General features: G+C 39.9%; 1 protein-coding gene across 1 annotated transcript in view; it reads left to right on the top strand.

The window, feature by feature from the left end:
- Positions 1-15,464, top strand: part of KCNJ5 (potassium inwardly rectifying channel subfamily J member 5) — a 76,876-nt gene extending 61,412 nt beyond the window's left edge. Inside the window, exon 2 of the mRNA XM_053691169.1 lies at positions 15,187-15,464. Within this exon, the coding sequence (XP_053547144.1) occupies positions 15,187-15,464 (278 nt within the window). The remainder of the gene's footprint in view (positions 1-15,186) is intronic.
- Positions 15,465-27,718: the final 12,254 nt, after the last annotated feature.

Below are 27,718 nucleotides of genomic sequence, written 5' to 3'. Positions count from 1 at the left end.
GCTGGCAGTTTCTAAAGTGCCGTAAGTCACTAGCAACTCCAGAAATTAATATATATAAATAGTTACGCTTATTTCTGGACATTGCTAGTTTATCAGACTTACGGCACTTTAGGAACTGCCGGCGGGGTATATGTAATACCCCGATGTGCAAGGTGAAATTACGTGCGGCGCGGGTTCCCTCGCTTGCGCCGATACCTACACCGTATATAGGATCGCGCCCCAGGAAGTCTCTAACTGACATACCTGACTCACTGAATATGTATACCTAAATACTATACTCTAATCACTGAGATATTGTTTTACCCTCACTCCCTAACTGCCTACAGCAGGAAGTCACTAACTGACATACCTGGCTCACTAAAGCTGGTGTAAATAAGGTCTGCTGAGAAACGTTTTTTTTATTTGTAAAGAATCATATTTTACTGAGAAGTGTGTGAGAAGTTTAGCTCCCAGTTAGGGAGCAAAGATAAAACAATAGCTCAGTGATTAGAGTATAATACTTGGGTATCATATTTAGTGAAACACCCTACATGGTTAATCCCATTTTTAGGAGAGTTAGCTGCAAAAAAAGGTAATGCATGTTAATTGTAAATTTTATCTACACCTAATGCTTTATTTAGACAGTCTATAATATTTTTGGTGTATAATGCCTCTTTAACAACACAATTTCTTTTTTCCCTGAGTATTTTTGTGTGAATGGTTCAATTAATTGTTTTTTTATGATTTTTAAATTACGATGTTCATTGTGCACTTTTTATGCATCTCCTTCCCATAGGAAAGTGCAATATACGCCCCTTAGTTAGACACTGAGTTTTAGAGTAAAAAGTGGCTTAATAGAATTTCACCAGGGAAATAGTTATTGGTGAGCATTCATAAAGAATCTCACCAGCCCAGATAGCTTTATAGAATTGTGCCTTAAGTGCTTTTGCATTGTCTTTACATTATGCATGTGTTGACTATGCAGTTTCACTGTATTTAATGGTCCTTACATTTTGACTGCCAGCAAAAAGAGAGTATGCATAGAAATGCACAGAAATACCTCCATATCTTCATCTGCAACTTGATAAATCTAGCTCTATGTGTTTAAAGGAACATGAAACCCAAATTTTTCCTTTCATGATTTAGAAAGTATATGCCATTTAAAAAAACTTTCCAATTTACTTCTTTTATCTTATTTGCTTCATTCTCTTGATATTCTTTGTTTTAAAGCATATCTAGATATGCCCAGTAGCTCCTGATTGGTGGCTCCACATGTATGCCTCATGTGATTGGCTCACACATGTGCATGCTATTTCTTCAACAAAGGATATCTAAAGAATGAATCAAATTAGATAATAGAAGTAAATTGGAATGTTGTTTAAAATTATATTCTCTGCTCAGCTCGGGTTCCGGTGGAGGAGGAGCTACACAGTTGCAGCTGAGCTCATCTCTCCAGTCTCCTGGACTTTGGCGGTACTCTTTCCGCGCCAGCTCCTGGTCTGGGGCTTCCCTTTGGACAGTTACAAGATCCACTCCGGACCCCCCTACAGTGGCACACCATCCCACTGTTAGACCCTTGTCACTAGCTACCTGGCTCATAGAAATATCCCTCAACCTACTGAAGCCAACACAAGCTAAAAAGGCCCCTCTCGCTATAGCTAGCGTTACTGCTTTGATCTGCTCCTACCATCAATAAACCCAACTTCCCCCTGCTGCTCTTTCCTTACCCCTCAACGGAACTCAGATGCCTCTTTTTTTTTGGACCTTGCTCACCCCCTCCGCTTGCACCCGTCATCTCTGATACCCAGACGTCAAGGCTGGTCCTCTAAATTACCTGTCTGCGGCCGTCCTGTCTGCCGGTCCTATCGGCTGGGGCTTGCCCCTCTCCCTCCCCCACCGGTGCTGCGTGGGGGGAGTCGGACCTAGCTGTAAGTACGGGCCGGGAACACAGTTCGTCTCTCCATTGTTCGGCCGATCGACGCGGTGCTGCCCACTCCCCCCCCCACCGGTGCTGCGTGGGGGGAGCAAGGCACGATCTTTGACAGGAGAACCAGCTCAGGAGCGCCTGGTGGGACATCAGGGTCAATACCGCCTGGAAGGACCTGACGACCATCTATGAGACTGGCCGAAGGCTGGAACTACAGGAGGGGGTGAGTTCCCTAGTTAACCTAGAAGATATACTGCTTATGGGATTAGTTGCTGAGTGCAGCAGGGGGACAGTCATCGGTGGTGGGAATATCCTTGATTTATGTGAATTTACTGTTCTTATTGAGGCTAGCAGAGGCCCGAATTTGAAAATTGGATAAAGAAAGTTTTATTTTTAGGCCTCACCAGACATCAGAATGCTTTGCTGAACTCTCCGGTGAGCTAGTAAAAACCTACTTTGAACTTCACCCTCTAGCCCGGAGAGTTTTGTCATTATCAACTTATCTTTAGAAGATTTATATACTCCAGTCCACAGAAGGACGCTCTCCCGAGATTGGTACACCCCAATTCTACATAGAGGGTGTTTGTATGAGACTCGCGCAACATTCATGTCATAACTGCATTGCCAAACTGCACCTTCCTTATTAAATATATTTGAGGAATCTTAACCTGTGCGGGGAAATAGGAGAAGGTACTACGGAGCCCTGGATAACCTCTGCTCTCTGATTATAGGCTGGACTTTCAAGCAGCTATTGTACATATAACTGTGTCTATCTATGATTATGTGTCTGACCTAAGCAACATTAATATCTCTCAAAGCACATTTAAAGCTATATGGTATGTGCCAGCAAAGGTGGCGGCAGATCTTTTGTTTTTGTTCTTGCATACTGTAATAACCCACGCTTGAATCCATATGCTTTGTTTAAATTATATAACATTTAGGGCAGGATTTTTTGACACAAGATTGAAGGCTAAACTACCAGGTATAATAAGAGCAAACAAAACTGTGATCCTAAGAGGAGGGAGGGGGAAGGAAAGGAAAAAGGAAAATTCATAGCACAGAAAATTAATTTTGCTGCAAGTACATAGTATTTATTTTCCTTGAGCTAAAAAGCATTAAAGACCCTGAAAGACAATTTGTTAAAATTAGCCTCAGCATCACATAATTCAACGTATGCTGAAAAATACAAGTTAAAAGGCCCCCACCCAAATTAACCTCTCATATGGGTAGTATTAATACTGGTTTACAAAATACCTATTGCCTTTCTTAAAACTGAGTTGGAGGGGGAAGCCCTATAGAGAAGGGTGTCAGATCCTCTGGCAAATTTAGCCAGAATTCAGAACTTATACTCCTGAACACCTCATGTAATAGGCAGCTGATTGTAGATCTGCTGGGGGCCCCCACTAGTTCTCCCCTTGTTGTTTCTTTCTCCTGAACTTTTCAAATTAGACCAGACATCCTAATTACTCTTACCTAAGCGCCAGGCCTGTTAGACCTACATCTTTACAATCGTTAACCTATTGCTGTTAAGAGCTCCCCTAGAATTACTATTATTCTTCCATAGCGCAACCTGCCTATACTGAGAAAAGGCTCATTTAACTACTACATGCTATTTATCTACCAATGTAAAAATTTTCTCTCTATGGGGGGGTTATCCTAAGAATGCCTTATGCCCTGAATCTCTAAATTGTTTTCAGCGATATTGCATCTCCTGCAACAGGGGGAAAACAAGGGCATAAATTTAGGCTGAATTCCTTCAAAATATAATTTACAGGTGGCACTTGCCTGTTTAAGTTTTATCATAGGTCCTTGTGGGTCCCATCTGTGGATATCTTAACATTGAAGTCAAGGGCAGCTGTGATTAAACCTCTTTCCTGCTGCCATCGCTGGCGAGCGAGCCCATTCACTTCACTGGGTCTAGGCCCCAATTCCCCCCTTTTTTCCTCTTTTTTCCCCTTTTTTTTTTTTCTCCTGTGGTTCCTTTTATCACTTCACCATTTAATATTGTTGCACTTCACGCTCGCACTATTCCCCCACTTTCTCACTCCTCACTATTCACTATTAAATTATTTGACTAGTCACTGGGAGGACTCTCCCCTTAGGAATTTTTCTTCCCCTCTATTCCTTGACTCACTTTGCACATGGAAAAAAAATTTCACAGTCACTCGAAGACTCCCTCGCCGACAATGACGGCAAGGCAAAGAGACAGAAGAGCTAAAAACACCGCAGACGCCCTGACCGAACCTCAAATTCCGGCCACATTACCTCCACCAGCCGACACCTTTAACATGCAAATCTTGATTGCTAAAATCTCAGAGGCCCTGACACCTAATTTCGATGCACTTAAGACCGAGATCAAGCAAGATATAACTTTACTGTCACAAGAAGTTAGGCAATTTGCCAATAGAATCAATGAGGTTGAACAAAGGGTCTCAGACCTGGAAGATCTCACCACATCACACAGTGCAGACCGAGAGGCAGCCAACTCATCTATCATTATCTTGCAGGCCAAATTAGAAGATCTTGAGAATCATGCCGTAGGAACAACATACGCATAATTGGAATTCCTGAGGATGGGACCCACGAGAACTTGAACGTGTTCATTTCAGAAATATTGCCGCAACTCCTTAAAATGCCACCTAACTATCCTAAAATCATAGTTGAAAGAGCACATAGGCTAGGAAAACCTTGGACAGACAACAAAGGGAACCACAGGCCAAGACCTGTGATCGCCAAGCTTCTTAATTTTCAAGATAAAGTCATGCTGTTGCAATTTTTCTGTAAAAACCAACCTATATTGTTAGGAGAATCTAAAATTCTTCTCTTCCAGGACTTCTCATCTGAGACGTCCTCCAAGAGTAGAGCATTAGCTCCAATCTGCTCCAAACTAATACAGCAGGGCCATCAAGCCACCATTATCTATCCAGCAAAATTGAAAATTACAGATGGTACAAACATTCAGGTTTTTAGCTCCACTTTTGAGGTAGACCAATATTTAAAAGAATCTAACTTGCTAGTCAGACAATTGCCAGGTCAAAGATAGGACATCAAGGTCTCTTAATTTATCTCTACCTTGTCTGTTGCAAAGATTTTTGCTATGCTTTACCTCTCTCTTCTTTCCTTCTCTGCCATATGGGACATCCTTGCCAGGATGCTGTGACTGAGGGGAAACTCGGAAGTTCTCCTCCTTCTTCTTTCCTTCTCCTTGTCCTTCCCCTTTTCTTTTTTTCTTTTTTTTTTTTTTTTTTTTTTTTTTCTCTCCACTCTCCCACCCTGCGCGACACCATTTCTCACCCTTAGATGGCAAACCTTAAAATAGTATCCTGGAATGTGGGCGGGATCTCCACCCCCATCAAAAGAAAATCTATCCTCACGCACCTGAGAAAATTAAGCACTAACATAGCATTCATACAAGAGACTCACTTATCCCCAGTAGAGTCCTTAAAACTCAAGGCTACATGGGTCAAAGACATTTTTTTCTCCCCAGGTGTGGGAAGGAAAAGAGGGGTAGCCATCTTGTTAGGAAAAAAAATAAATTCAGAGGTCAGGTACAGTGAAGCAGATACGCAGGGCAGATATGTATTGATAAAGATAAAAATTGACAAAGAGATTTACACCCTATGTAACATCTATGCCCCCAACAAGCTTGATCCGGCTTTTTGGTCTAAAATACAGGCCAAGATTCTTGCTCTTCAAGAGGGACATCTGGTTCTTGGAGGAGATTTCAATATGGCTCCTAATTGCCCACTGGACAGATTTAGACTTACGACAAAACCAACCAAGCAAAAAAGAGATAACTTAGAAGCCAAATTGCTGAAATCAATTATGCAGAATTTGGAAATTAAGGATATATGGAGACTTCAGAACCCTGATGCCAGGGACTTTACTTGCTTATCTATGGCCCACAAGACACTCTCCAGGATTGATTTACTTCTCATCAACAATCGGGCGTCTGGGTTAGCGGTAAAGTCGGGTATCCTTCCCATCTTTCTCTCAGATCATGGCCCAATTTATGTAGAGTTTCAAATAAATCAGCTTAAAAACAGAGCATCACGCTTTATTTTTCCCTCATTCCTCGCATAAGACTTGACGTTTAAGAGCTGGCTTAAACTCAAGTTTGCCGAGTATGTATATAGTAATAAACTTTATTTAGACTCACCTCTACTTTTCTGGGAGGCCGCGAAGGCCGTTCTTAGGGGGGAAATAATAGCCTACACCGCCACGAGAATGAGGAAAATAAGATTAAGAGAAAAGGAAATTACTAACTCAGTACTTAACTCTTATAATTCCTATCTCTTGGAAAACTCTTCAAGAAACTGGGCGAAATACATCAGAGCAAAGAATGTCAGGGACACCTTTGCGGTCTTCCAGGAAACACAGAGAGATTTAAAACTCCAAGCCAGACTATACAGGTTTGGGAATAAATCCGGCAAACTTCTTGCTAATTTGGTCAAAAAAGAAAAAAAAATCATCTTTTATTGAGCATATACAACAGGATGGCGTTTCGCTAGAAAAACCTGAAGAGATTGCACAAGCATTTGCTAGTTACTATCAAGATCTTTACTCTTATAGAAGTTCGGATCTTTTACAGAAAAGGCAATTCTGGGATGAAATATCCCACCCTAAAATTTCAGATGACATGGTTCAAACGCTTAACGCCCCAATTCTAGAGAATGAGATTACAAAGGCTATCTCAGATCTCCCTGCCAATAAATCGCCAGGCCCAGATTGCATGCCGAATGAATTTTATAAAATTATGAACATGGAGATAGCACCTTATCTCAATAACTTATATAATAGCATTTATTCTAAGGGCGAGCCAGTGGCCACTTCCTTCTCTACTTCTAACACAATCCTGATCTTAAAGGGTGGGAAGGACCCCACACTAAAGGAGTCTTATAGACCAATAGCCCTCCTAAATGTGGACTACAAGGTTCTTTGCTCTATTCTTGCCAGGCGCTTACAGCTATCATTGGCCAAGATTATTCACCCAGATCAGGCAGGGTTTCTGTTTAAAAGAAACTCCTCCGCAAAAATCAGAGAAGCCCTGATCATAACAGAATATTTTGAGCCAGTGTCGAAGAGCCGGGGGGAGGAGGGCGCACCGGATCTGGCCATTGTCTCAATAGATGCAGAAAAAGCCTTTGATTCAATCCACTTTGACCATCTTTTTACATCCTTAGACAAATTTGGTTTTAGGGGAGAATTTTTGAGATTTATCACCAACTTATATAAAGAACCATACACAAGGCTGATTGTTAACAACATCATTTCATCACAGATAACCCTCGGAAGAGGGACCAGGCGGGGCTGCCCTCTCTCTTCCTTGCTTTTCGACGTTTCAATAGAACCCCTGGCAATAATGATCAGACATCGTCTCCCGGGAATTAAAATCGGAAATCAGATCTATCTATAAATTGTAAAGTTTCGCAATTTCTGCCACTTCTGGGAAATCCGAAATTTCCGGCAGGGCTAAACTCTCCACTTTTCAAGACCTGGAATACCCAGGGATTGGAAAGGGTGATACATCTGGTCGATCAAGAGAGAAAATGTATTAAAGCTTTTGAAGATTTAAAAAGAGAATTTAAAATTAATAACAAGGATTTTTATGCATACTTACAAAGTAGACACTTTGTTACAGAGCTTATGAAAGAAACAGTTTGGTCTTGGTCCCTGGGCAAACTAGAAAGTTGGTTAAAACTCTTTGATAATGGCCAGAGGTCAATCTCTTTATGCTATTAACTGATCAATTCTGGTAAAGGGAAATTGGAGCTAGAAAGAATTACCCTACTATGGAACCAGATGATCCCTCACTCTAATATTAATACTGAATTTATTCAATTATCAATTCAGAAAGTGGCTCAGGCTACTCTGTCAGCCACCTGGCGAGAATCACATAGACTAATACACAATTCTTATTTCACCCCCAAAAAAGGTAGTAAAATCCGCAACCAGGGCTTTAGCCACTGCCCAAAATGCCTATTGCCGGCAGCAGATCTAATGTACATGGTGTGGGAGTGTCCCAAAATAAGACACTTTTGGTGGAAACTAGAGTTCTGGCTCACTAAAACACTCAAAATTCCGATACCAGCAATAACACAGTTACAAATAATATTTGGAATAATGAATCAAAATCCATATCAAACAAACGATAAGTTAATTCTCCTGTCCATACTGGCATCTAGATATATTATCTTTAAAAATTGGAAGCTTAAGACATTACCATATATTCCAGGGATTAAACACTGTTTAAAGAAACAATGCCTGTTAGAACAAAGAGATACTAATTTAGATAACGCAGACGACATTAGACAAATTTTCAGTAAATGGTCAGTATTTATCAAATCTCTGCCAGATACGGAGATAAATGATATAATTTTTCCGTTCAGAAACTCTGAATTGATACTCCTAGTCTTAGTAGAGAGCAATAACTTATCAGGCTGTTTCAGTACTCAATTCGTGAGGCCCTAAGAACACAGCCCGCCGTGTGGAAGGGTGGAGAGAAAATGGATCCTTTTTTCCCCCCCTTTTTCTCTCTTTTTCTTTTTTTCTTTTCTTCTCCTTTTTCTTCTTTATCAGCTAATTGCTTACTAAGTTATACAGAATACTGAGAATCAGTATAAGGAAGCGTATAAAACTGGAAAAACCCAGCAGAATTTGCAGTATATTTTGGATGTTTTAAAGTGCATTTTTTTTTTTTGTATGATTGATTAATATCTAATTAATCGCCCTGCGAGGCACAAATCATGTATTTGAAGTTCAATGTATCTTCTGCTGGATATAAATAAACAATTAAAAAAAAAATGATATTCTCTATCTGAATCATGAAAGAAAATGTTTGGGTTTCTTGTCCCTTTAATCTCTGTATCTAAACAGTCAATATCCTATTCATGTGCCAGTACAAATATGGATACAGTTTGGTCAAATGAGAAGCAGAGATAACTGTGTATGTATGTTTGTGCAAATCAGTATTTATCAAGCAGCGGTCATCAGACACAAGAGAACCTGCAGTCAGTATTTATCAAGCAGTGGTCATCAGAAACAAGAGAACCTGCAGTCAGTATTAATCAAGCAGCAGTCATCAGAAACAAGAGAACCTGCAGTCATTATTTATCAAGCAGTAGTCATCAGAAACAAGAGAACCTGCAGTCGGTATTTATCAAGCAGCAGTCATAAGACACGAGAGAACCTGCAGTCATTATTTATCAAACAGCGGTCATTAGACACAAGAGAACCTGCAATCTGTATTTATCAAGCAGCGCTTATCAGACACAAGAGAACATGCAGTCAGTATTTATCAAGTAGCGCTTATCAGACACAAGAGAACCTGCAATCTGTATTTATCAAGCAGTGCTTATCAGACACAAGAGAACCTGCAGTCAGTATTTATCAAACAGCCATCATCAGACTCAAGAGAACCTGGTCAGTATTTATCAAGCAGCGGTCATCAGACATAAGAGAACCTGCAGTCAGTATTTATCAAGCAGCGGTCATTAGACACAAGAGAACCTGCAATCTGTATTTATCAAGCAGCGCTTATCAGACACAAGAGAACATGCAGTCAGTATTTATCAAGCAGCGCTCATCAGACACAAGAGAACCTGCAGTCAGTATTTATCAAGCAGTGCTTATCAGACACAAGAGAACCTGCAGTCAGTATTTATCAAGCAGCGCTCATCAGACACAAGAGAACCTGCAGTCAGTATTTATCAAGCAGCGCTCATCAGACACAAGAGAACCTGCAGTCAGTATTTATCAAACAGCCATCATCAGACTCAAGAGAACCTGGTCAGTATTTATCAAGCAGCGCTCATCAGACAAAAGAGAACCTGCAGTCAGTATTTATCAAGCAGCGGTCATCAGACACAAGAGAACCTGCAGTCCGTATTTATCAAGCAGCGCTCATTAGACACAAGAGAACCTGCAGTCAGTATTTATCAAGCAGTGGTCATCAGACACAAGAGAACCCGTAGTCAGTATTTATCAAGCAGTGGTCATCAGAAACAAGAGAACCTGCAGTCAGTATTTATCAAGCAGCAGTCATCAGAAACAAGAGAACCTGCAGTCATTATTTATCAAGCAGCGGTCATCAAACACAAGTGAACCTGTAGTCAGTATTTATCAAGCAGCGGTCATCAGGCACAAGAGAACCTGCAGTCAGTATTTATCAAGCAGCGGTCATCAGACACAAGAGAACCTGCAGTCAGTATTTATCAAGCAGCGGCCATCATACACAAGAGAACCCATAGTCAGTATTTATCAAGCAGCATTCATCAGACACAAGAGAACCCATAGTCAGTATTTATCAAGCAACGGTCATCAGACAAAAGAGAACCTGCAGTCAGTATTTATAAAGCAGCAGTCATCAGACACAAGAGAACCTGCAGTCAGTATTTATCAAGCAACGGTCATCAGACAAAAGAGAACCTGCAGTCAGTATTTATCAAGCAGCAGTCATCAGACACAAGAGAACCTGCAGTCAGTATTTATCAAGCAGCGGTCATCAGACACAAGAGAACCTGCAGTCAGTATTTATCAAGCAGCAGTCATCAGACACAAGAGAACCTGCAGTCAGTATTTATCAAGCAGCGGTCATCAGACACAAGAGAACCTGCAGTCAGTATTTATCAAGCAGCGGTCATCAGACACAAGAGAACCTGCAGTCAGTATTTTTCAAGCAGTCATCATGAGACCATTGTTTTCCTAACCTTTCGCCACCTCTTAGGTCTCGTCCGACTGGGGAGATTGACAGCTCCTGCCCATGCGTGATTGGCTGTGTGCAAGCAGGGGGCAGCATTGTACAAGAGCGCAAAATTGTATTCTTGTGCAATGCTGAATTCCAGCAGCGGCAGACAGGGGTGCGTATGTGTGCCCCTGTACGACGCAGCTGTATAAATTGACCCCTATTTTGATCTGTTTGTACTTGAACCACAGGTATATTAAATACAGATTTGCTGGTATGCTAGGATATACTGGTAAAGCAAATTAACACCTATTTAACTGCAATTATTTTATAATAGCCAAAGTCCACCCACCATTAGCCTTATTTGGATGAGCAAATCTGGGCTTTAGTCCACAGACAACAAGTCTAGTCACAGTATAAAAGGCATTGTTTGCAGTTGTTATCTAATAAAGCCAATTAGGGACAGATGTGGGGCTGATTTAGCCTTGAGAAGTCATCAGGTGCATTTCAAGTCTTGATTATTAGAAACTGCTAAATTTTCAGAACTAAATTACATGAAAAGGGAGCAAAATTATTAAAGTATACCGCAAAGTTGGGGTATTAAAGGGAAATGATACTCATATGCTAAATCACTTAAAAGTGATGTTGTATAACTATAAAACGCTGACAAGAAAATATCACCTGAACAACCTCTATGTAAAAATGTATTCAGCTCACCAGATTAACAGCTCTGTGAACAATTATACTTCTGCGGTTATCCAGCTGTAAGTTAAAGGGGAAAAAAGCCCATCAGCAGTGCAGAGGTCATGCTTTGCTTTGCTGTGGTCTCATGAGATTTCATTAAATCTTGTGAGATTCCATAGTAAACTTCCTTACAAAGAAATAGGAAAATAACATAACTCGGCCAGCACATGTCAAATGCACACTCGCTTTCAAGTCCTGGGACTAACATCCTGATTGGCTGCTTAAAGTTTCTTTACAGTGGGGTGTGAATATTTAAGCTACTTTTTTACTTATAGATGTTCAGGTGAATGTGCTTCAACATTTGGGTATCTTCTCCCTTTAAAGGGACAGTCTACACTAGAATTTGTATTGTTGTTGTTAAAAGATAGATAACCTACCCATTACCCAGTTTTGCATAACCAACACAGTTATAATAATATACTTTTAACCTCTGTGATTATCTTGTATCTAAGCCTCTGCAAACTGCCCCTTTATTTCAGTTCTTTTGACAGACTTGCAGTCTAGCCAATCAGTGCCTGCTCCTAGATAACTTCACGTGCACGAGCACAGTGTTATCTATATGAAATACGTGAATTAACACCCTCTAGTGGTGAAAAACTGTTAAAATGCATTCTGAAAAGAGGTGGCCTTCAAGGTCTAAGAAATTAGCATATGAACCTCCTAGGTTAAGCTTTCAACTAAGAATACCAAGAGAACAAAGCAAAATTGGTCATAAAAGTAAATTGGAAAACTGTTTAAAATTACATGCTCTATCTGAATCATGAAAGTTTATTTTGGCCTAGACTGTCCCTTTAAGTATAAATAAACATTTTTATATAAAAAAAATCTCAAGGTGTTCGTGGTCCGGTTAAAGAAGGGAATTTCTTTGAAATCAGAATGTCCACATAATATAAAATAACAGAAATGTATTATCTTCCACCAGCCATGGTTTACAATCAACATTATCACATGCTGTCCCCCCACATTTTATTATTATTATTATTATTATTATTATTATCGGTTATTTGTAGAGCACCAACAGATTCCGCAGCACATTTTGCCTCCAACTTATGGTGTAAGCTCTGTAGGAAACCAGGTCCTTTGATCGTTATTTCCCAGTTCTGCATTCTCTGTAATGTCTTCATTGTATCCTTTTGGAATCTGTTGGATCATTACAAATAGAGATAATAACCTGTGAAGATAGATATTCTTTGTATCACATGTTAGTTTTTCATTAGGCTGGAAAAGGATACAATAACATTTTTGTCTGTGCCAGGGACATCACCAAATATACCTGTTATTGGTAAAAAAAAGGGAAAACACTGGCATGCTGGGAAATCAGGTCACTTTTTATAGAAAATGTATACAAGAACATACTATTGAGTATACATTAGGCAATACTTAGCTTAAAGCAGTTGTTGATTAATTGTTTAGGTATCATACAATGGCAGCTAGGTAGAGCCCGTAATCACACACAGGAGGAACTTCATCTCATCAGGTGACAAACACTTTGTAAAATATGTTTCAGCAAAGTCTCAACAGGAACAAGACACAAGTATCTGCTTCACTACTGTTTTCAGGTTTTAGTCTGCTGTGTTGCTTAGAAGATGCTCTGCAAACAAATTGTTCAGGTTACCAACTTGTTTCAGTTTGTCTGTGTTTAGTTACAATCAATCTACGGTTACAAAATCATGCAAACAACCTCTCATCCTCTAGACCCCTCTAGTCTTAGTTTCAATCTAGTTTCAGTTTTGGAAAACTAAAATTATACTCTTTTCACAAACAGTCAATGTCTAACATATATTAGTCATAATAAGGATTAGGTCTTATACTACATGTTTATTATAACTTATTGCACTAAATATATTTCAATTCAAGACCAAGGTAAAAAAAAAAAAACCAGTTACATCTGCTAATATTTTAACTGTTTGATTAATTATTTGTGCATGGAATCATGTAAACCGATTTATCAAAAGGCTTCGCAAGCCTTTTAGCCCCCTACATTTGCAGGTTCTCACAAAAAAAAAACCTGTTTTTCATATTTAACAAGCTTTCCTAATCTTTCGCCACCTCTAAGGTGGTGAATTTTAATCTCCCCGATCTTGTCCGGCTGGGAAAATTGACAGCTCATGCCTGCGTGTGATTGGCTGTGTGCAGGCAGGGGGCGGTATTGCACATGAGTGCAAAATAGTGCTCGTGTGCAATGCTGAATTACGCCAGGGGAATTTAGCCCGCCAGAGGTGAGCTGCGGCGGACAGGGGCGCATATGTACGCCTCTGAAAACAAAAGGGGTGACCAATGGCACTACTGATTGCAAATGTTCAAACTCTTAGTAACTCAGATATCTAAATCACTTACTGGTATGTGATAAAATGGATATTGAGTGAGATGGTGCTGTGTATTATCTTAACTTTAGAAAATACTAGTGAGTTAAAGAAACCCCTATAATAGGGACTTTGTGAGGAGTCAATGGGAACTCCTGTATTTTAACTTGCCGCTTTAACTGTTTTATTGGTATCACAACCTGATAAATTTATGCATACTAGGAATGGGATGTAAATCTTTGGGTGCGATTTGAGTCAAATACCGCAGTTTCACAGTACTTGATTATTTTACGTAACTAATGTGTAATCTCGAAATAGGGTGAAAATGGTTTCACCACCTTAAGTACTAGAAATATTTATAATACATAATATACGAGGTTTTAATAGTTAAAAGAACATATAGTCACTTATACAGTGGATTACTTTATCCACATAGAATGCAGTTTATTTAGCATTCGATCATTTAATAACGATTTGTTCAAACAGCCTGATTGGAGGATTACTATCTAAATATTAATGCAAACTTGCACACACAAGTCTTATATCTATACTTTAAGCTTTAAGCTTATCAAACGAAAACTTTTTTGGCTAGGCTATCCAAAACCCGGTAATGTTATTTTGGTAACAGAGCACAAAGATCTGTCAAACAATGTTTATTTGCAAACAAACATTTACAGCTCTTTGAAGCCACGGCTACTAATTATTTGGTTTAATATCCGCAATACTTAATCGCTAAGTGTAACCCCTTTTTGCATATAGTTAACATCTACAGGGTGAACAATAAACCGTTACATATAATAGGGGATACATATATATAATCTGATCAAGAAGATAACTGAATACACTGAGCAACAGCGTGACTGATCACAGGCTCAATAATGTTACAACAGCAACAATTACAAACATATTCGTTGCTTGCCTATATGTGTCCATTTCCTTGTATATGAATCAAATCTACCATATAAGACTGGTAACTTATATATTTTATGAACAAGAAAGATAATATCTAGTGACTGATAATACAATGTCAAATCACAAACACTATAACTGCTGAAATACAAAATAGCACTGCAATTCTTTGCAGACTATTATTTACACATCAGCATTGTTTACACTGACAACCAAATTTTTTTAACTATTTTCTCAAACCTCTCTCATATTGTGAGACCACCCCCAGTGATCAATATCACACTCCACTTCAATATAGGTGGACATAGTGATCCCAATAAATTCAGTCAATTGTGTGTGTTTTTAAGTTCAAATTTTCCCTTTATTTTAAAGTTGTAACAATCAATAAAAGTAAAATTTTAAACAAAGTAATCACTCTATTTCTAACTGAGAAATGGTATTAATAATATAAACCTATACCTTGTTAATTATATTAATGTATATCCATATATAACTCTTGAGTGCTATATGTACGCCTCTGTCCGCAGTAGCTTAAAAAATTGACCCCAAACTTAGCTTGTATTTTTTTAGACTAAGCTAGACAATGAGGTGATGTGTTGTGAGCACTTTTGCTATCATTCTTTCTTTTATGACCTTTGTAGGAATGACTTGCCAAGCCCGCAGCTCCTATGTGAACAGAGAAGTTCTGTGGGGTCACAGATTTACCCCAGTCCTTATGCTGGAAAAAGGATTTTATGACGTGGATTACACCAGCTTCCATGATACCTATGAGACTCCCTCACCCAGCTATAGTGCTAAAGATCTGGAGGAGTTCCATCAAGGAGACAGGACCAGCCAACAACTCTACTCTCCCAGGGTGCATGATGGAACTCAGAACGGGGTACCCAGGTCAGAGGATATTGGAAAACAGCCAGAGTGAAACCTGGGAGATAAAAGATCTTGTATTTAAAGACTCTTATCCTACAGTAAAGCCCATTGTGCACTTGATCTGTGTTACAAGTATCCAAGAAGGATTAATGGACCTTGAATATAATAGACCTTATGCAACAAAAATCTCCAGATGAAATGCGTAGTTGTATAATCTCATTTGTATTAATTCCACTTGAGAGGCAGAGAATAATTAACATGGAGTATTCATTATTTTGTCCATACCAAATGAGTCTTGGGGCGCACTTTTAAATTTATGTTTATCTGTATAACACAAACACACGTTATTAGGAATTTATCTTTATAATAAGAATTAAATAAATTAAGCAGAGGTGGCTAAGATATAGGTGCTGAGTTGTAAAAAAGAAATCAAATGGAAAAAATATCAAAGATTTATAGAAAACTGTGAATGGTTGAAGGGTGTCATTTATTTTTTAACCTTGGTTGGAACTACAAAGCATCTAAAGATGTATATACTTGCTGATCAATTAGAAGATGTAGACCTCACTGAATCTTTGTGTCATGGTTTATTTTATACGTATTTCCACAGAATACTAGGTGTATTTATATAATAAAAGTGTATGGAATTTTTGAAAATTCTCCCATTTTTAGTTTAATGTATTCCAATAAATGTATTGAACAATATAGATAGCGCTGGTAGGTAATAAAGCTAATATCTTTTGAATGATAAGTAAATTAAGTTTACAATGTATCTAAGCACTGACTTAACATATAAAATATGTAGAAAAAATTAAAAACAGTGTATCTATATATTGTTAAAAACAAAATGTATGCTTACCTGATAAATTCTTTTCTTTCCTGGCATGGAGAGTCCACAAATTCATTCAATTATTAGTGGGAATTCAACTCCTGGCCACCAGATGGAGGCAAAGAACACCTCAGCAGAGCTTCAAGTATCCTCCCACTTCCCAAAATCCCCAGTCATTCAGCTGAGGAAATATGGAAAGAGAAGAGGACTCAAAGGGTATAGAGGTGCCTGAAGTTTAGAAAATAGCAACACCCGTCGTAAAAAATAAGGGTGGGTCATGGACTCTCCATGCCAGGAAAGAAAATAATTTATCAGGTAAGTATACATTTTTGTTTTCTTTCTAATGGCATGGAGAGTCCACAAATCCATAAAATTACTAGTGGAACCAATACCCAAGCTAGAGGACACAGAATGGAAGGGAGGGAGAACAAGACAGGCAAACCTAAACAGAAGGCACCACCTCTTGAAGAACTTTCCTCCCAATAAAAGTCTCAGCTGAGGCAAAAACATCAAATCTGTAAAATTTTGAAAAAGTATGCAAGTAGAACCAAGTGGTCACTTTGCAAATCTGTTCCACAGAAGCATCATTTTTTAAAAGCCCAAGAAGAGGAGAGAACCCTAGTGGAATGAACCGTATTTGTCTCAGGAAGCTGATATCCAGCTGTCTCATAAACCAAGCGAATAACACTTCTTAGCCAAAAGTAAAGCGTAGAAGAAGTGGCCTTCTGGCTCCTCAGTTTACCAGAGAATACGACAAAAAGGGAAGAAGACTGACAAAAATCCCTAGTAGCCTGCAAATAGAATTTCAGAGCACGCACAACATCCAAATTGTGCAACAAACGATCCTTCTGAAGAGAAGGATTGGGACAAAATGAAGGAACGTCAATTTCTTGATTAATATTACGGTCGGAAACTACTTTAGGATGGAAGCCCAATTTAGTATGAAGGACCGCTTTATCCGCATGAAAAATAAGGTAAAAAGGGTCACACTGTAAAGCCGAAAGCTCTGAGATTCTAGGAGCAGAGGAAATAGCAAAAATAAATAAAACCTTCCAAGACAATAATTTAATGTCAACAGAGTGCATAGGCTCAAACAGAGCCTGCAGCAGAACCCTAAGAGCAAGATTAAGACTCCATGGAGAAGCAATTGACTTAAAAATGGGCCTGATTCTGACTAAGGCCTGAACAAAGGATTGAACATCTGGCAAAACTGCTAGATGTTTTTGCAAAAGAACCGACAGGGCCAAACCCTTCTCCAGGCCCTCCTGAAGGAAAGACAGAATACAGGGAACTCTCACTTGACTCCAAGAGAAACCCCTAGATTTGCACCAATAAAGGTATTTATACCATACCTTATGGTAAATCTTGCAAGTTACTGGCTTACAAGCCTGAATAATAGTATCAATAACTTTTACAGAAAACCCAGACTAAGCATTCAATCTCCAAGCAGTCGGCTTCAGAGAAACTAGATTTGGATGGAGGAATGGACCCTGAAAGAGAACGTCCTTCCTCAGAGGTAACTACAAAGCAGGAAGAGATAACATCCTAACCAAATCCGCAAACCAGACCTGCAAGGCTAGGCTGGGGCGATTAGGATCACTGATGCCCTCTCCTGTTTGATACGAAATATCACCTGAGAAAGAAGAGCAAATGGAGGAAACAGGTACACGAGACTGAAGTCCCAAGGAACTGCCAAAGCGTCTATTAGAGCTGCTTGCAGATCTTTTGATCTTGACCCGTACCTTGGAAGCTTGGTGTTTAGATGAGACGTCATCACATCCAACTCTGGAACACCCCACATGAGTTATCATTGAGAATACTTCCAGGTGAAATCCACTCCCCTTGATGAAAAGTCTGCCTGCTCAGAAAATCTGCCTCCCAATTGACTACCCCTGGGATGTGGATAGCAGAAAGGTGACAATTGTGAGCCTCTGCCCACTGAAGAATGTGAGTCACCTCCTTCATATTAAACCACACAGGTAGGGAGACTCCAGATACATAGATTATAACAAGTCCCATCTCTAGGGGAGAAAGGCTATGCTGTATCAACCCCACAGAAGACCAATTAGCACTATATAAATAGTGAGTAACGAGAGGTTCTGGCTGTAGAACAAAACTTGTCCGTGTCGAAACAAACTTTAAATGTCAGTAAACAAGTTGAAGGCATATACGCTTACCACCGGTCTGGCTGCAGACATTTGCCTTTCTTGTGGCGTAGTACTGTTTGCACACTGTTCTAATGGAATCCAGGTCCATCTGTGTGAGCGTAAGTGGCCCTGGTGGATAAAGCGTTGCTTCCTTCTTTGGCTGTGAGATCTGCTTTCTTAGGCCTGATGAAGATCCCAATGCTTCAACGGCATCCAGGTCTGTCTCTGTGGGTGTGGTCAGCCCCTGTGAGTGCAGCAATGCTTCCACCAATCAGGGGATTCCTGAAACAGGATGGCCTGACGATCAGGTATCACGTAGTGGTCGAGCCCTCCTGTGGGCTGATCGATTACTCTTCGACTGAGCAGGAAAACCAAGAAGCAAAATAAATAGCACAGAACATGAAACTGAAACTATAGTGCTCGATAGGTAATCCCGGAGCTACAAATAAAAGTAAGGACTATTGCAAGGTGCTGGTGCTCATATCAGGCAAAACCGTACAAAGAAAACGAGCAGCAGCATAAAGTAAAATGTAGCATTTATTCAGTAAGAAAGTAGTAAAAGCAAGACTGTCACACAAACACACAGGATCCTCTGGCTGGCTTGCTTACACATTTCGGCATAGAGCCATAGTCATAGCTGTAGTAAGCCAGTCACAGGTTTTAGCCAATGACATTGCATTCACTACGTTTTACTTTATGCTGCTGCTCCCTGGTGGTTGATATATGCCACCAAAGTGATGTTGTCCGATTGGAATCTGATAAACCGGAGCAAACTTAGGTGAGGCCAAGCTGTCAGAGCATTGAAGATTGCTCTCAAATCTAAGATATTTATAGGGAGGGAAGACTCCTCCAGTGTCCAAAGTTCCTGAGCTCTTAAGGAACCCTAAACTGCTTCCCAGCCCAACAGGCTGGCATCCATGGTCACAATCTCCCAAGATGGTCTCAGGAAACATAAGCCCTGTGACAGATGATCCAGGACAGAGGGCCTCTCATCTGGGCATCTAGAACTATCCTCTGGGAAAGGTCAGAGTGGTCTCCGTTCCATTGTCTGAGCATGCATAACTGTAGAGGTCTCAGATGGAAACAGAATAATGTCCATGGAAGCCACCATGAGACCAATTATTTCCAAACACAGAGCCACTGAAGGACGGAAAGAGGACTGAAGAGAATGACAGGCAGCAAGAAGTTTGAATTTTCTGACCTCTGTCAAGAAAATCTTCATAGAAACTGAATCTATGATAGTCCCCAGAAAACATACCCTGGTATTTGGTACCAAGGAACTCTTTCCCAAATTCACCTTCCACCCATGAGAGTGGAGAATAGACAACTGTGAATCTGTATAAGATCTTGCTAAATGAAATGATGACACTTGAACCAAGATATCGTCCAGGTAATAAGCCACTGCAATTCCTTGAGATCTGACCAAAAGAGCCCCTAGAATCTTTGTAAAGATTTGCGGAGCAGTGGCAAGGCCGAAAGGAAGGGCTATAAATTTAAAGTGTTTGCCAAAAAAGGCAAACTGCAGGAACTTAAAATGTTCCCTGTGGATAGGCACATGAAGGTATGTGTCATTCAGGTCGATGGTGGTCATAAATTGACCCTCCTAAACTAAAGGGAGAATAGAAAGGATACTCTCCATTTTGAAAGACTGAAACCTGAGAAATTTGTTGAGACATTTGAGGTCTAAAATGGGTCGAAAAGTTTCCTCTATTTTGGCAACCACAAATAGATTGGAATAGAATCCCTGACCCTTTTCTGCCAGAGGAACTGGGACAGTCACTCTCAGAGAAATTAGATACCCTACACAGTTTAAGAAAGCCTCTATCTTATTCTGATTTACAGATAATCTTGATAGGAGAAATCTGCCCCTGGGAGAACAATATTTGAATCCTATCTTGTAACTTTGGGAGACTATTTCCAATGCCTATGGATCTGGGACATCGTGAATCCAAGCCTGCTGAAAGAAGGAAAGCCTGCCCCTCACTTGATCCTGGACTGGATTGGGGGTGGCGCCTTCATGCTGAATTAGAATCAGCGGAAGGCTTCTTGGATTGCTTACCCCATTTCCAAGGTTGGTTAGATCTCCATGAAGTCTTGCCTTGCTCAGGTTTAGAAGATAAGGAGGATTTCTGTCGCTTGTAGTTACGAAAGGCACGAAAAGTAGAAGTCTGGTGACCCTTTGGTCTACCCTTCTTGTCCTGTGGCAAAAAGGCTCCCATTCCACCAATAACCATGGAAATAATCTCCGCCAAACCAGGGCCAAATAAAGTCTTACCTTTAAAAGGTAGAGACAGAAGTTTGGACTTGGAAGTCACATCCTCAGACCAAGATTTTAGCCAAAGAGCTCTGTGAGCTAGAACCGCAAAACTAGAAATTTTAGCTTCAAGCCTATCAACCTGCATACTGGCATCACAGATAAAAGTATTAGCCAGCTTTATAACTTTAATCCTATCCTGGATCTCTTCTATGGTAGTTTCCTCTGAATTAGGTCGGACAATGAATCACATAAATAAGAGGCTGCCCCAGCAACTGTCACAATACTAGCAACTGGTTGCTATTGCAAACCCTGATGAAGAAACATCTTTCTTAAGTAGCCCTCAGTTTCTTATCCATAGGGCCCCTGAATGAGGAACTATCCTCAAGAGGAATAGTGGTCTCTTGGCTAAGGTGTCCCAACCGATCCGCTTTAGCTGCACGCTGAAAAGCTAAAGACTCACTATACAGACGCTATAAGGCATCATCCTCTGGTCTCTATTTGCGGGAAAATACAGAGACAGAACGGTGTTGTTACTTGCACAACCAGATGACCCTTGTTCCAGCTGGGAACCAATCCACAAGCTCCGGTGTAAGTAAGACTTGTCACCTTTAACTGTGGATCCGTTTGTGCTTCTCATTCGAATCTCCGTTTCATCCAGCGTTCCTGTGCTCTTATCTTATGTTTGGAAGGATTTTCAAAGACTCTTTCTATCGGCATCATCCATGAAAGTGATTTTGTGGTATAGGTGTTTTTAAACTGTATGGTATTTACAGCTGTATTTTAATCTTATACTAGCAGATACTATGCTTTGTTACAATTGGCATTTGTAAAGATTTATTTATCTTTCTGATACAATTATTGTAACATTTGTATATGCCTGTTTTTATGAATTTCCTTTTTTTATTGAGAGATATTAAATTGTATACTTTTTATTAGTTTCACTCACATTTCTGCATATCAGTTTTAATCACTTAGGGATACAATCCCTTTATATATGATCTTATAAATATTATATGCATATTATTTCACAGCTCTTTATTTCTTTCTTTTTTCACACACACTATCAAGTGTACACACCACATTTTTTTCACTCATTGAGTTACACTATATTTTTGACATTCTTATTGCCTTTTAAGCCATTTGGGTGGCGCATTGCACTTTGTTTCCTGTTAGGAGACTGTCTTGTATTTAGTATTTCCTAAGGGGATTTAGGGATCCTCTGTGCTTTGCTTTTGACAATTTATCTACAGCGCAAATTTTCTATTTGTCTCACTAAGGTGGATATAGCGCCCTCTACCTTAGGAACAGTGCACCAAAGATCTCGCAGAGTGTCAGCAACAGGAAACATCTCTTTAAATACAAGAGACGGGGAATAGGGAACACCCGGCTTCTCCCATTCCCGAGATATAAGGTCAGACATGCGATCTGGAACAGGAAAAACCTCTAGAGATTTAGGTTTGACATCAAAAACTCTGTTCAGCTTATTAGCCCTTTTAGGAGCCTCTACAATTGTTTCAGAGTTATCTAAAGTAGCTAAAACTTCCTTTAAATGTAAACGGAGATGTTCAAGCTTAAATCTAAAATTAACCTCCTCAGAATCTACTGTACAGAATCAGAGATCTCACCCTCAGAAGATGCAGAGGAATGATCCTCACTAGATAACTGAGACAGACTAACCACATCAGTCTTAGTGGAATCAGAACTCTTAGAAATGTTCTTAGATTTCCTCTTTCTCTTACCAGAAGAAGGTAAGGCACTCAAAACTGCAGAAGCTGCACAAGTTAATTGTGCAGCAAAATCCTCTGGTAAAAATACACTCCCAGGGGTTGACTGAGAGGAACCTCAGGGCACGTGAAACTGTCAAAGACTGGGAAGAATTAGGAGAAAGCTGAGGCAAAACCTGAACAGCATTATCCTGAAAGAAAGAAGGCTCAGATAAGGTATCTTTATTTTTAGACAATAATACTTTATTTAGGCAAGAGGAACAAAATTGCACGGGCGGTATAACCTGGGCATCTGCACAGTAAAGACATTTGTCAAAGGACAGGGATAGCTTGGGATCAATATCCATAGCCCGACACAGTAAAAGGATATTAATAAGAATGCCAAAAATAAACAAAAATACATTTGAAAAAATAACTTTATATATATATATATTTAAAAAAAAAATACAGACACCTCTAAGCCCCAGCACCGCTGGAGAGACTCACCCCACCATCAACCAGGAATCAAATCCACACTAGCAAAAGAAACGGTTCAGTTATGAAGACTGCAGTTCTTAGAAAGCTGCAAATACTGCTGAGAGAAATAGTATAGATAATCGGCAGACACCGTAAAAATCCGCCCTGTCCATCTTGCCACACACAAACACATTAGAGGCTGTAACTAACCGTTCAGCGGTGCGACCCAGAGTGGAGCAAACACAGGAAAAGAAAAAGAACCACTAAAACAAAATGATCCTTAAAGGACCACTGAACCCAAATTTTTTCTTTCGTGATTCTTATAGAGCATGCAATTTTAAACAACTTTCTAATTTACTCCTATTATCAATTTGTATTCATTCTCTTGCTTTCTTTATTTGAAAAAGAAGGCATCTAAGCTATTTTTTGGTTTCAGAACCATGGAAAGCACTTGTTTATTGGTAGGTGAATTTACCCACCAATCAGCAAGAACAACACAGTGTGTTCACCAAAAATGGGCCAGCATCTAAACTTACATTCCTGCATTTCAAATAAAGATACCAAGAGAATGAAAAGAAGTTGATAATAGGAGTAAATTAGAAAATTGCTTAAAATTGCATGCTCTATCTGAATTCCGATAGAGAAAATTTGGGTTCAGTGTCCCTTTAAAGAAAACGGTACACAGTAACAACTAAGGGTAAAAACACACTGAGTCAATGTGCATAAAACATAGCCCCTTCATAAAAGAAAATTGCCAGTATAAGGGTAAAGTCTTAAGCCAGAAATAAAGAGCCTTTCTCTCACTTATAACAGAGCAGTGCCCTGATCTGCTGCCCGAAATAAATCTGCCAATTAAAGAGATATCCAGTCCCATAAAGATCCACTCTTAAAAAAAAAGGATATTCCTAAGTGCTGCATCCTTCTCACTTAGAGCCACAATTACTCTTACTAAAGAAGATTACATGTACACAGCATAGCCCCAATCCATGCTTGCAGGGAAAATTAATAACTTGACTTTCTTCAGACACCATCTTCGCACATCACCTACAATGTACACAGGCAAAGAATGACTGGGGATTGTGGGACGTGGTAGGATAATTGAAGCTCTGATGGGGTGTTCTTTGCCTCCACCTGGTTGAATTCCCACTAGTAATTGAATAGATTTGTGGACTCTCCATGCCATTGGAAAGAAAAAATAAGAATTAAAATATGTTTAGACAGCATATTTTTGTTTAAAATAAATTTATTGGAAAATGTGTTAAAAATGGAGAGCTAATCCTCATTTGAAAGATGAGTACATTTTAATAACAATTTAAAAGTATATTAGCACTGAATCGATATCTAAAAAATGTCAATACAATTAAAAAAAAACAGTGATAAAGGGGGAGAATCCCTGAAACATTTGGATATTGTTCCTGATCAGGCAAGCAGTGCTGTTTGAATATATTTTATTCTTATGGTTTTTTCTCTTGTTAAGTGTATCCAGTCCACGGATCATCCATTACTTATGGGATATTAACTCCTCCCCAACAGGAAGTGCAAGAGGATTCACCCAGCAGAGCTGCTATATAGTTCCTCCCCTAACTGCCATTACCAGTCATTCTCTTGCACCCAACGAATAGATAGGATGTGTGAGAGGACTGTGGTGATTATACTTAGTTTCATACCTTCAATCAAAAGTTTATTTTATAATAGCACCGGAGTGTGTTATTCCTTCTCTGGTAGAATTTGAAGAAGAATCTACCTGAGTTTTTCTATGATTTTAGCCGGAGTAGTTAAGATCATATTGCTGTTTCTCGGCCATCTGAGGAGAGGTAAACTTCAGATCAGGGGACAGCGGGCAGATTAATCTGCAAAGAGGTATGTAGCAGCTTATTATTTTCTGACAATGGAATTGATGAGAAAATTCTGCCATACCGATATAATGTAAACTCAGCCTTAAATGCAGTAGCAGCAACTGGTATCAGGCTGTCATGTATGTATATTTTACACTTCAGTATTCTGGGGAATGGCACTTCACTGGAATTATACTGTATGCATAAAACTTTAGCCTAATTTGCAGGGACTAGCAACAGGCTTTTTAAAAACACTCAATTTATTAATGTTAAACGTTTTTTGCTGGCATGTAAAATCGTTTAATTTTCTGAGGTACTGGGTGAAAAAATGTTTTGGGCACTATTTTTTTCCACTTGGCAGTCGTTTTATTTAATTTATGACAGTTTACTGATCTCTCTCACTGTTATGTGTGAGGGGGAGGGGCCTTTTTTGGTGCTTTTGCTACGCATCAAAAAATTCAGTCAGAAGTTTATTGTCTTCCCTGCATGATCCGGTTCATCTCTACAGAACTCAGGGGTCTTCAAAACTTGTTTTGAGGGAGGTAATCACTCACAGCAGAGCTGTGAGATTGTAGTTGACTGTGATAAAAAAACGTTTATTTCTGTATTTTATTTTTTTTTCTGCTATCAGGGTTAGTTATCCTTTGCTAATGGGAGCAATCCTTTGCTAAAATTGTGTTTTTTACAAAGATTTGATGCTATAACTTTTCAGTTTATTAATTTTCAACTGTCATAACTTTTTCTGTGCTTCTTATAGGCACAGTACGTTTTCATATTATAGTAAATTACTTGAAAAGTATTTCCAAGTTGCTAGTTTATTTGCTAGTGTGTTAAACATGTCTGATTCAGAGGAAGATATCTGTGCTATATGTGCTAAAGCCAAAGTGGAGCCCAATAGAAATTTATGTACTAACTGTATTGATGCTACTTTAAATAAAAGTCAATCTGTACAAATTGAACATATTTCACCAAACAACGAGGGGAGAGTTATGCCGACTAACTCGCCTCACGTGTCAGTACCTGCATCTCCCGCTCGGGAGGTGCGTGATATTGTAGCGCCGAGTACATCTGGGCGGCCATTACAAATCACATTACAGGATATGGCTACTGTTATGACTGAAGTTTTGGCTAAATTACCAGAACAAAGAGGTAAGCGTGATCACTCTGGGGTGAGAACAGAGTGCGCTGATAATATTAGGGCCATGTCAGACACTGCGTCACAATTTGCAGAGCATGAGGACGGAGAGCTTCATTCTGCGGGTGACGGTTCTGATCCAAACAAACTGGATTCAGATATTTCAAATTTTAAATTTAAGCTGGAAAACCTCCGTGTATTACTAGGGGAGGTGTTAGCGGCTCTGAATGATTGTAACACAGTTGCAATACCAGAGAAAATGTGTAGGTTGGATAAATATTTTGCGGTACCGGCGAGTACTGACGTTTTTCCTATACCTAAGAGACTTACTGAAATTGTTACTAAGGAGTGGGATAGACCCGGTGTGCCGTTCTCACCCCCTCCGATATTTAGAAAGATGTTTCCAATAGACGCCACCACACGGGACTTATGGCAAACGGTCCCTAAGGTGGAGGGAGCAGTTTCTACTTTAGCTAAGCGTACCACTATCCCGGTGGAGGATAGCTGTGCCTTTTCAGATCCAATGGATAAAAAGTTAGAGGGTTACCTTAAGAAAATGTTTGTTCAACAAGGTTTTATATTGTAACCTCTTGCATGCATTGCGCCTGTCACGGCTGCAGCAGCATTTTGGTTTGAGTCTCTGGAAGAGACACTTGAATCAGCTCCATCAGATGAGATTACACACAAACTTAAAGCCCTTAAGTTAGCTAACTCATTTATTTCAGATGCCGTAGTACATTTAACTAAACTTACGGCTAAGAATTCCGGATTCGCCATTCAGGCACGCAGAGCACTGTGGCTAAAATCCTGGTCAGCTGACGTTACTTCTAAATCTAAATTGCTTAATATACCTTTCAAAGGGCAGACCTTATTCGGGCCCGGGTTGAAAGAAATTATCGCTGACATTACAGGAGGTAAAGGCCATGCCCTGCCTCAAGACAGAGCCAAACCTAAGGCAAGACAGTCTAATTTTCGTTCCTTTCGTAATTTCAAAGCAGGAGCAGCATCAACTTCCTCTGCACCAAAACAGGAAGGAGCTGTTGCTCGCTACAGACAAGGCTGGAGACCTAACCAGTCCTGGAACAAGGGCAAGCAGGCCAGGAAACCTGCTGCTGCCCCTAAGACAGCATGAATCGAGGGCCCCCGATCCGGGAACGGATCTAGTGGGGGGCAGACTTTCTCTCTTCGCCCAGGCTTGGGCAAGAGATGTCCAGGATCCCTGGGCGTTAGAGATCATATCTCAGGGATACCTTCTAGACTTCAAATTCTCTCCCCCAAGAGGGAGATTTCATCTGTCAAGGTTGTCAACAAACCAAATAAAGAAAGAGGCGTTTCTACGCTGCGTACAAGATCTTTTATTAATGGGAGTGATCCATCCGGTTCCGCGGTCGGAACAAGGACAAGGGTTTTACTCAAATCTGTTTGTGGTTCCCAAAAAAGAGGGAACTTTCAGGCCAATCTTGGATTTAAAGATCCTAAACAAATTCCTAAGAGTTCCATCGTTCAAAATGGAAACTATTCGGACAATTTTACCCATGATCCAAAAGGGTCAGTACATGACCACAGTGGATTTAAAGGATGCTTACCTTCACATACCGATTCACAAAGATCATTACCGGTATCTAAGGTTTGCCTTTCTAGACAGGCATTACCAGTTTGTAGCTCTTCCATTCGGATTGGCTACGGCTCCGAGAATCTTCACAAAGGTTCTTGGTGCTCTTCTGGCGGTACTAAGACCGCGAGGAATTGCGGTAGCTCCGTACCTAGACGACATTCTGATACAAGCTTCAAGCTTTCAAACTGCCAAGTCTCATACAGAGTTAGTACTGGCATTTCTAAGGTCGCATGGATGGAAGGTGAACGAAAAGAAGAGTTCTCTCTTTCCACTCACAAGAGTTCCCTTCTTGGGGACTCTTATAGATT

Source organism: Bombina bombina, chromosome 8 (assembly GCF_027579735.1).
Source record: "Bombina bombina isolate aBomBom1 chromosome 8, aBomBom1.pri, whole genome shotgun sequence".
NCBI lineage: Eukaryota > Metazoa > Chordata > Amphibia > Anura > Bombinatoridae > Bombina > Bombina bombina.
The sequence above is the reverse complement of the archived record's forward strand: the minus strand, read 5'-3'. Positions and strand labels throughout refer to the sequence as shown.